General features: G+C 48.1%; 3 protein-coding genes and 2 non-coding genes across 5 annotated transcripts in view; 3 read left to right on the forward strand and 2 right to left on the reverse strand.

The window, feature by feature from the left end:
- Nucleotides 1-4640, forward strand: part of LOC121190319 (alpha-1A adrenergic receptor-like) — a 13749-nt gene extending 9109 nt beyond the window's left edge. The window contains exon 6 of the mRNA XM_041050947.1: nucleotides 4564-4640. Coding sequence (XP_040906881.1) covers nucleotides 4564-4640 — 77 coding nt within the window. The remainder of the gene's footprint in view (nucleotides 1-4563) is intronic.
- LOC121190995 (histone H1-like) lies at nucleotides 27-1115 on the reverse strand. The gene has a single exon (XM_041052039.1). The coding sequence runs from the start codon at nucleotides 1065-1067 to the stop codon at nucleotides 471-473; it is 597 nt and encodes a 198-aa protein (XP_040907973.1). The 5' UTR covers nucleotides 1068-1115; the 3' UTR covers nucleotides 27-470.
- trnad-guc lies at nucleotides 4474-4545 on the forward strand. Its single transcript has one exon. It is a non-coding gene; the product is annotated as a tRNA-Asp (tRNA).
- Nucleotides 4641-5082: 442 nt separating the features above from the next.
- On the reverse strand, nucleotides 5083-5154 carry trnad-guc. Its single transcript has one exon. It is a non-coding gene; the product is annotated as a tRNA-Asp (tRNA).
- A 3357-nt stretch (nucleotides 5155-8511) lies between these two features.
- LOC121190994 (histone H1-like) lies at nucleotides 8512-9804 on the forward strand. The gene has a single exon (XM_041052038.1). It carries the CDS (start codon nucleotides 8561-8563, stop codon nucleotides 9155-9157), a length of 597 nt encoding a protein of 198 aa, XP_040907972.1. The 5' UTR covers nucleotides 8512-8560; the 3' UTR covers nucleotides 9158-9804.
- The last annotated feature ends 196 nt before the right edge of the window (nucleotides 9805-10000 follow it).

Genomic DNA, 10000 nt, shown 5'->3' on the forward strand with positions numbered 1-10000 from the left:
TCTCACTCAGACACCAGCTCCCGCTTTGTCATCACCGAGATAAGACACATCTTTATTGTCATTGCACAATCATACTCATGTACAAAAGCACAACGAAATGGAGGCACTGTCCCACATCAGTGCAAAATATAAAAATAAAATAAAAAAATATATAAAAATATATAAGAAAAGTACATCTATCCAGGATAGAAATATACAGTGTGTACAGTATATACAAAGACAGTGAACCTTGTTTATTGCACATGACCTGCTGTCGGAAAGGTGGCTACTCAGATCAAGTAAGGTTATGTGTTTGCATGGGTTAGTTGTTGTAAAAGCTGTCCCCGAGACTGTTGCACTGACACAACTCTTCCACCTGTAACTAAATTCATCAGTACAACAAGAAGAAGAAGGAAACGCTCTTCAGTTGAAGCTGTGGTGGCTCTTAAAAGAGCCTTTGGTGCACTGCGTGCAGGTCACTGACAGCCGCTTTACTTCTTGGCTTTCTTGGCCGCGGTCTTCTTTGCCGGTGCTTTCTTGGCCACTGGCTTCTTAGCAGCCTTGGGCTTCTTCACGGCGACCTTCTTGGGGCTCTTCTTCACCACCTTCTTGGCGGGTTTCTTAGCCGGGGCCTTCTTGGGTGACTTCTTGGCCGCCGCCGCCGCCTTCTTTGCTGCGGGTTTCTTCGCCGCGGCGGGCTTCTTGGCAGCGGGCTTCCTGGCTTTGGGGGCCGGCTTCTTCTTCACAACTTTCTTGGCCGGCTTGGCGGCTTTGGGCTCCTTTTTGGCGAGTTTGAAGGACCCTGAGGCACCGGTCCCTTTGGTCTGAGTCAGGCTTCCCTTGGTCACCAGCTTAGTGACGGCGGTGTTGATGCGCTTGTTAGCCTTGGTCACGTCGATGCCCTTGGCAGCCAGTACCTTTTTCAGCGCGGCCAGCGACATCCCCTTGCGCTCCTTGGACTCGGCCACGGCGCTGAGGATCAGCTTCGGGAGACTGGGGCCATCCTTCTTGGGGCGGGGAGCGGTCTTCTTCTTCGGCGCTTTGGCCGGGGATTTCGCCGGGGCGGCAGCTGGAGCTTCTTCTGCCATCGTGGTGTGCGTGCGGTCTCTGCTGCGTCGGTCTGAAGGTGTCCGAGCTCAGCGCAGGAGGCGGGACTTATAAAGCACATGAGAACCGTGGAGAGGCAACACGCACCGCCGCTCCGCTGCCCCGCTCAAACGCGGCGACACTTTGTGTTTTCTCTTCCACATTTTGCCCACAAAACTGGCACAAAAGCGCCGTTTCCGAACCCCGGTGTTATCGCGGCGGCGAGGAAACACTATGCCCCTCAGACCGAGCTCACCTTCGGTGACCAGGACTCATTTATTGAAGTCCAGGAGGCTTCAAACCTCTCCCATACACAGGCACTCCGGACAACTCGCAGCGACTTTTCTCCACATTTCGTCTCATAAAATGAATAAAAGTCATTTGCAGGGGATGTGACAGTGGTGCACCAGGAAGCAGAGGCATTTGCGAGTGCAGTGAATCTGGAACCACCGGGGATGTGACATTTCTTTGGCTTTAATCAGAGCAGTCTTGTGCGAAGGTAAACACACGGACGCCGTCGGTGACTGGGCCGGTTAGGCGGACTCCAGGAACAGACCGAGCGTCTGGAAAAGACGTTCCGTTTCCACCACCTGTTAGATCTGACAGCAAGGGGCTGACGCGCACGGTGTAACAGGTCCACAATTCTCTGATTAAAGGCCCCAGCGAAGAAACGCTTCGTTCTTAGGCCGCACAGAGACCCGACGCGTTGATGTGGCTGTAATCGGCTTCCGTTGCTGTGGAAGTCTGCTCTGCACTATGTGTCTGATTTAAAGTTAGCAGACATAGGCTCGTTAAACTTTAGTGTTTTTGATTTAAATAGTCATAACAATGGGAGGTTTTCTACGCTGTGCTTTGTTTGTGAGCTGGTGGTAGGACTGCGTGACTTGGTGTTGTCTCGGCCGAGGAGCCGAATACCGGGAGAGGAACGGGTGAAACACATCTCTGCCACGAATCCGCCTCAGATCAGCAGTTACACAAAACCACGGCACTTCGCTCGGGATGAAAAGACAAACAGTCAGTCAGTCAGTCAGTCAGTCCGTCCGTCCGTAGAAAGCACACATATAAGATATGGCTCAATTTTTAACCATCACAGTTACACACGAGTGGGATTTTACATTTTTCTGCATAACTAGCCACGAAGGAGAAGTAAGCAAGTAAACTTTCTTTATGTAGCAGGAAGCAGTGCATTCCTCAAAATGCTGAACCTGAACCCATCGTGTCACATGCAGTTTCCCCACTGTGGGACTAATGGAGGTGTGTCCTATCTGCCGATCTACCTTCGTCTTCTTCAGCCCAGGCTTTATATTTCTCGGGGTTATTATCTCGTTTCTGGTGGATTTCACTTCTGTTGGGCCGTGCAGCTCTGTCACATAATATATCACTTCCCCCAGAAAAAGTGCTGCAATTGCAAAAGTTTTGGTATTCACATGTTTATTTCTTTTGTTTGTGTGGCGAGGGACACCTTCCACCCCAGGGCATACCTCGCATTTAAATACTTAGCAAACGTAGACGACACAGAGGTACATTACTATGGCAGAGACACCAGTTGAAAAATATATATATATATATAAATGTATTTAATTATCAACAAAACAAGCAGGGACTGGAACTGCTGGAAAAGAAAGAAAAAGGTTGCAAACAGATGAAAAAGAAAAAATACTTGCAACTTACTGAAATATTTAAAATGTACTTTATTACAATTAATCTACTGGGAGAGGAAGGCCTCGGCATTCCTTAAAAAAGGAAAACGGTTTAAAAGGTTTAAAATTCAAGTTCAAACACTGGGCAGAGGCCACACGCACAGAGGCAGACTAATCAAGGGAGTGCCAGGTGTGCTACCACCACCCACCTTCCGCGCTGCAAAACCAAACTCACGGCCACCACCCAGCAAACGCTGCAGCCTGTGGTGTCCCTGCGCGTTAACTCACATGCAGTTACACGAAGGGCCCTGACCACAGGTGCCCGGCCTCCCCGCATCAGCACTCCGCCCAGGAAAGAAAAGAACCTCCAAACGAAATTCAATCAACGTCAAATAAACAATGAGAGTAAAGCCAAAAAAATATAATGGAACCCAGTAGCCACAGAATAAACAATAATCAACAAAGCAAAAATGCAATGTGGCCCAGTTGCTTAGAAACACATTCAAACAAAAGAGATTAAACAAATTAGATGATTAAAGAGACAGAGAGTTAAACTCAAGGCAAAAATCAAGAACTAAAGGTCAAACTAATTCTACAGACCAAAACTAAATGCAAAGGATCGAGCTAAACAAGGGAACAAAGGTCAAACTAAGGTCAAACAGGAGCAGACTAGATGTGAACTATGTTTAAAAAGAGGGGGCAAAGCAGCAGCAGCGCAGGTGAACCTAAAAAGGAGAGGGGGTCCGAGACACCATTAACAAAGCTCACACTGCATATTTAAAACGTGTTTTAGCAGCAGAACAGTCCTGGGCCGACTCAGCACAGGATGTTAAACACCTGCACCAGAATCCTTCACATGGAATTCAGCACAGGGACAGAGCGGGAGGCAGGGGGGGGGGACAGACAAAAGCACACAGGTGTCTTATATAACCTGATGAGGAGCCTGATGAGGAGGAGTTGGGAGGGGCTGCCTCAAGCCCGCATTCAGCAGCTCTACCTAGACTAGCGGAGTATACACACACACACACACACACACACACACACACACACACACACACACACTGATACAGATCCGCACAGAGCTCAAATATGCACCGGACTAAAAATATTGGCACCCTTCACTTTAATATTTGTTATTTGTTATCACAGCCTTTGGAGAAAAAACACTGAGCTCAGTCGCTTCCTGTGACCACACATGACTTTCTCACACCTCTCTGCTGCAGTGTTGGACCGCTCCAGGTCTTTCACATTGGTAGGATGCCATCTCCCACCCCCACCCCCACACCAGCGCAACACAAAGGTCGAGTCAACTTTTCTCCATTTGAACTGGTGTTTAACTGGAAGCATGATTACCCCGCTGCCCGCACCTGTTACTTGCCACAGGTGCGTCTAAATACAAATTACAGGAGCAGCACATGCTTGACAAGCAATTATTTCTTACAATTTTCAGAATGTGCCAATAATTTTGGACAGTCCATTTTTTGAGTATTTGATCAAGTTTGGCTTCATTTATTTATTTGTTTGTTTGTTTGTTTATATATATATATGTCGTTTCTATACTAAAGAAAGAAACAAACGTCAAAACCAAAACATTTGAGAGAAGCGTTCCTTTTTCTGACAGAAGAGCAAGAGTGCCGATGTTTCTGGCCACGGAGAGCCCGCAAACTGAGCTCCCTGACAGGCTCATGCTGCCCTGCCGACCTCGATCAGGCCACATGCGCTTGCGTGACACTTCAAAAAGTCCTGGTTTAACCCTTTGCCATGGCTCTCCTCGTTAGTATAGTGGTGAGTATCCCCGCCTGTCACGCGGGAGACCGGGGTTCGATTCCCCGACGGGGAGAAACTTCGCTTTTTTTCATTCACATCAATGGACAGTTCGGAGTTGCCAATTCACGCTCCACACACAAAAGCACCGGCTTTGCTAGGATTCCTTAGCATGTTCTCAGCTCAGTGAAGATGTCCTGGCTATGTTGAACTGTTGAAACTGTATATTAAACCACTGAGGCGTTAGGTTAGGTGTCCTTAGCAGTGAAGCCAGGTCACACAGGGATGTCCTGGCTATGTTGAACTTCCTTCGTGGTACACGCCCCCGACCCCCCCGGACTTCCTTCTATTCACTTACTGTACAATATCTAATAATGTGCACTAACCCACACGACGTATCAAACTGTATATTAAACCCTATTTATTTTCCATACATATGTACACAACGCCTCAGTGGTTTAATATACAGTTTCAACAGTTCAACATAGCCAGGACATCTTCACTGATCTGAGAACATGCTAAGGAATCCTAGCAAAGCCGGTGCTTTTGTGTGTGGAGCGTGAATTGGCAACTCCGAACTGTCCATTGATGTGAATGAAAAAAAGGGAAGTTTCTCCCCGTCGGGGAATCGAACCCCGGTCTCCCGCGTGACAGGCGGGGATACTCACCACTATACTAACGAGGAGAGCCATGGCAAAGGGTTAAACCAGGACTTTTTGAAGTGTCACGCAAGCGCATGTGGCCTGATCGAGGTCGGCAGGGCAGCATGAGCCTGTCAGGGAGCTCAGTTTGCGGGCTCTCCGTGGCCAGAAACATCGGCACTCTTGCTCTTCTGTCAGAAAAAGGAACGCTTCTCTCAAATGTTTTGGTTTTGACGTTTGTTTCTTTCTTTAGTATAGAAACGACATATATATATATAAACAAACAAACAAACAAATAAATAAATGAAGCCAAACTTGATCAAATACTCAAAAAATGGACTGTCCAAAATTATTGGCACATTCTGAAAATTGTAAGAAATAATTGCTTGTCAAGCATGTGCTGCTCCTGTAATTTGTATTTAGACGCACCTGTGGCAAGTAACAGGTGCGGGCAGCGGGGTAATCATGCTTCCAGTTAAACACCAGTTCAAATGGAGAAAAGTTGACTCGACCTTTGTGTTGCGCTGGTGTGGGGGTGGGGGTGGGAGATGGCATCCTACCAATGTGAAAGACCTGGAGCGGTCCAACACTGCAGCAGAGAGGTGTGAGAAAGTCATGTGTGGTCACAGGAAGCGACTGAGCTCAGTGTTTTTTCTCCAAAGGCTGTGATAACAAATAACAAATATTAAAGTGAAGGGTGCCAATATTTTTAGTCCGGTGCATATTTGAGCTCTGTGCGGATCTGTATCAGTGTGTGTGTGTGTGTGTGTGTGTGTGTGTGTGTGTGTGTGTGTGTGTATACTCCGCTAGTCTAGGTAGAGCTGCTGAATGCGGGCTTGAGGCAGCCCCTCCCAACTCCTCCTCATCAGGCTCCTCATCAGGTTATATAAGACACCTGTGTGCTTTTGTCTGTCCCCCCCCCCTGCCTCCCGCTCTGTCCCTGTGCTGAATTCCATGTGAAGGATTCTGGTGCAGGTGTTTAACATCCTGTGCTGAGTCGGCCCAGGACTGTTCTGCTGCTAAAACACGTTTTAAATATGCAGTGTGAGCTTTGTTAATGGTGTCTCGGACCCCCTCTCCTTTTTAGGTTCACCTGCGCTGCTGCTGCTTTGCCCCCTCTTTTTAAACATAGTTCACATCTAGTCTGCTCCTGTTTGACCTTAGTTTGACCTTTGTTCCCTTGTTTAGCTCGATCCTTTGCATTTAGTTTTGGTCTGTAGAATTAGTTTGACCTTTAGTTCTTGATTTTTGCCTTGAGTTTAACTCTCTGTCTCTTTAATCATCTAATTTGTTTAATCTCTTTTGTTTGAATGTGTTTCTAAGCAACTGGGCCACATTGCATTTTTGCTTTGTTGATTATTGTTTATTCTGTGGCTACTGGGTTCCATTATATTTTTTTGGCTTTACTCTCATTGTTTATTTGACGTTGATTGAATTTCGTTTGGAGGTTCTTTTCTTTCCTGGGCGGAGTGCTGATGCGGGGAGGCCGGGCACCTGTGGTCAGGGCCCTTCGTGTAACTGCATGTGAGTTAACGCGCAGGGACACCACAGGCTGCAGCGTTTGCTGGGTGGTGGCCGTGAGTTTGGTTTTGCAGCGCGGAAGGTGGGTGGTGGTAGCACACCTGGCACTCCCTTGATTAGTCTGCCTCTGTGCGTGTGGCCTCTGCCCAGTGTTTGAACTTGAATTTTAAACCTTTTAAACCGTTTTCCTTTTTTAAGGAATGCCGAGGCCTTCCTCTCCCAGTAGATTAATTGTAATAAAGTACATTTTAAATATTTCAGTAAGTTGCAAGTATTTTTTCTTTTTCATCTGTTTGCAACCTTTTTCTTTCTTTTCCAGCAGTTCCAGTCCCTGCTTGTTTTGTTGATAATTAAATACATTTATATATATATATATATTTTTCAACTGGTGTCTCTGCCATAGTAATGTACCTCTGTGTCGTCTACGTTTGCTAAGTATTTAAATGCGAGGTATGCCCTGGGGTGGAAGGTGTCCCTCGCCACACAAACAAAAGAAATAAACATGTGAATACCAAAACTTTTGCAATTGCAGCACTTTTTCTGGGGGAAGTGATATATTATGTGACAGAGCTGCACGGCCCAACAGAAGTGAAATCCACCAGAAACGAGATAATAACCCCGAGAAATATAAAGCCTGGGCTGAAGAAGACGAAGGTAGATCGGCAGATAGGACACACCTCCATTAGTCCCACAGTGGGGAAACTGCATGTGACACGATGGGTTCAGGTTCAGCATTTTGAGGAATGCACTGCTTCCTGCTACATAAAGAAAGTTTACTTGCTTACTTCTCCTTCGTGGCTAGTTATGCAGAAAAATGTAAAATCCCACTCGTGTGTAACTGTGATGGTTAAAAATTGAGCCATATCTTATATGTGTGCTTTCTACGGACGGACGGACTGACTGACTGACTGACTGACTGTTTGTCTTTTCATCCCGAGCGAAGTGCCGTGGTTTTGTGTAACTGCTGATCTGAGGCGGATTCGTGGCAGAGATGTGTTTCACCCGTTCCTCTCCCGGTATTCGGCTCCTCGGCCGAGACAACACCAAGTCACGCAGTCCTACCACCAGCTCACAAACAAAGCACAGCGTAGAAAACCTCCCATTGTTATGACTATTTAAATCAAAAACACTAAAGTTTAACGAGCCTATGTCTGCTAACTTTAAATCAGACACATAGTGCAGAGCAGACTTCCACAGCAACGGAAGCCGATTACAGCCACATCAACGCGTCGGGTCTCTGTGCGGCCTAAGAACGAAGCGTTTCTTCGCTGGGGCCTTTAATCAGAGAATTGTGGACCTGTTACACCGTGCGCGTCAGCCCCTTGCTGTCAGATCTAACAGGTGGTGGAAACGGAACGTCTTTTCCAGACGCTCGGTCTGTTCCTGGAGTCCGCCTAACCGGCCCAGTCACCGACGGCGTCCGTGTGTTTACCTTCGCACAAGACTGCTCTGATTAAAGCCAAAGAAATGTCACATCCCCGGTGGTTCCAGATTCACTGCACTCGCAAATGCCTCTGCTTCCTGGTGCACCACTGTCACATCCCCTGCAAATGACTTTTATTCATTTTATGAGACGAAATGTGGAGAAAAGTCGCTGCGAGTTGTCCGGAGTGCCTGTGTATGGGAGAGGTTTGAAGCCTCCTGGACTTCAATAAATGAGTCCTGGTCACCGAAGGTGAGCTCGGTCTGAGGGGCATAGTGTTTCCTCGCCGCCGCGATAACACCGGGGTTCGGAAACGGCGCTTTTGTGCCAGTTTTGTGGGCAAAATGTGGAAGAGAAAACACAAAGTGTCGCCGCGTTTGAGCGGGGCAGCGGAGCGGCGGTGCGTGTTGCCTCTCCACGGTTCTCATGTGCTTTATAAGTCCCGCCTCCTGCGCTGAGCTCGGACACCTTCAGACCGACGCAGCAGAGACCGCACGCACACCACGATGGCAGAAGAAGCTCCAGCTGCCGCCCCGGCGAAATCCCCGGCCAAAGCGCCGAAGAAGAAGACCGCTCCCCGCCCCAAGAAGGATGGCCCCAGTCTCCCGAAGCTGATCCTCAGCGCCGTGGCCGAGTCCAAGGAGCGCAAGGGGATGTCGCTGGCCGCGCTGAAAAAGGTACTGGCTGCCAAGGGCATCGACGTGACCAAGGCTAACAAGCGCATCAACACCGCCGTCACTAAGCTGGTGACCAAGGGAAGCCTGACTCAGACCAAAGGGACCGGTGCCTCAGGGTCCTTCAAACTCGCCAAAAAGGAGCCCAAAGCCGCCAAGCCGGCCAAGAAAGTTGTGAAGAAGAAGCCGGCCCCCAAAGCCAGGAAGCCCGCTGCCAAGAAGCCCGCCGCGGCGAAGAAACCCGCAGCAAAGAAGGCGGCGGCGGCGGCCAAGAAGTCACCCAAGAAGGCCCCGGCTAAGAAACCCGCCAAGAAGGTGGTGAAGAAGAGCCCCAAGAAGGTCGCCGTGAAGAAGCCCAAGGCTGCTAAGAAGCCAGTGGCCAAGAAAGCACCGGCAAAGAAGACCGCGGCCAAGAAAGCCAAGAAGTAAAGCGGCTGTCAGTGACCTGCACGCAGTGCACCAAAGGCTCTTTTAAGAGCCACCACAGCTTCAACTGAAGAGCGTTTCCTTCTTCTTCTTGTTGTACTGATGAATTTAGTTACAGGTGGAAGAGTTGTGTCAGTGCAACAGTCTCGGGGACAGCTTTTACAACAACTAACCCATGCAAACACATAACCTTACTTGATCTGAGTAGCCACCTTTCCGACAGCAGGTCATGTGCAATAAACAAGGTTCACTGTCTTTGTATATACTGTACACACTGTATATTTCTATCCTGGATAGATGTACTTTTCTTATATATTTTTATATATTTTTTTATTTTATTTTTATATTTTGCACTGATGTGGGACAGTGCCTCCATTTCGTTGTGCTTTTGTACATGAGTATGATTGTGCAATGACAATAAAGATGTGTCTTATCTCGGTGATGACAAAGCGGGAGCTGGTGTCTGAGTGAGAGCCTGCCACTCCACAGCTCTCTCCACCCAGCTCCCGCTGAACGCCGAAGCTTCGGCAATAATCTCCTCTGTACACTCGCACTATACGAGTACAGTATCTGAACCGTACGGCCAAACCGCAGCCTGTTAACCGCTCGGACCAGGACTGACTGGCTCATGTTTGTTCCTGTATTCTAACTGTTGCACACGGAGACCCAGAGGAGTGGCCGTCCCAACGCCAAAATACACCAAGCGACTGGATAACGTACACCAAAGCCTGTTTTTACGTGCATTGTCCTTATGTGTAGTCACGGCAACTGACCAAATGACCGTCAAACTTAAAATTACACACAAGACCACGTGTGACTGGGCCGGTTATGACAAAGAGTAAGAAC

Source organism: Toxotes jaculatrix, chromosome 12 (genome assembly GCF_017976425.1).
Source record: "Toxotes jaculatrix isolate fToxJac2 chromosome 12, fToxJac2.pri, whole genome shotgun sequence".
Taxonomy (NCBI): Eukaryota; Metazoa; Chordata; class Actinopteri; family Toxotidae; genus Toxotes; species Toxotes jaculatrix.

Bases quoted from the DNA above. Each gene is read 5' to 3' on its own strand.
- LOC121190994 (XM_041052038.1), top strand. From the start codon at position 8,561: ATGGCAGAAGAAGCTCCAGCTGCCGCCCCGGCGAAATCCCCGGCCAAA.
- LOC121190995 (XM_041052039.1), bottom strand. From the start codon at position 1,067: ATGGCAGAAGAAGCTCCAGCTGCCGCCCCGGCGAAATCCCCGGCCAAA.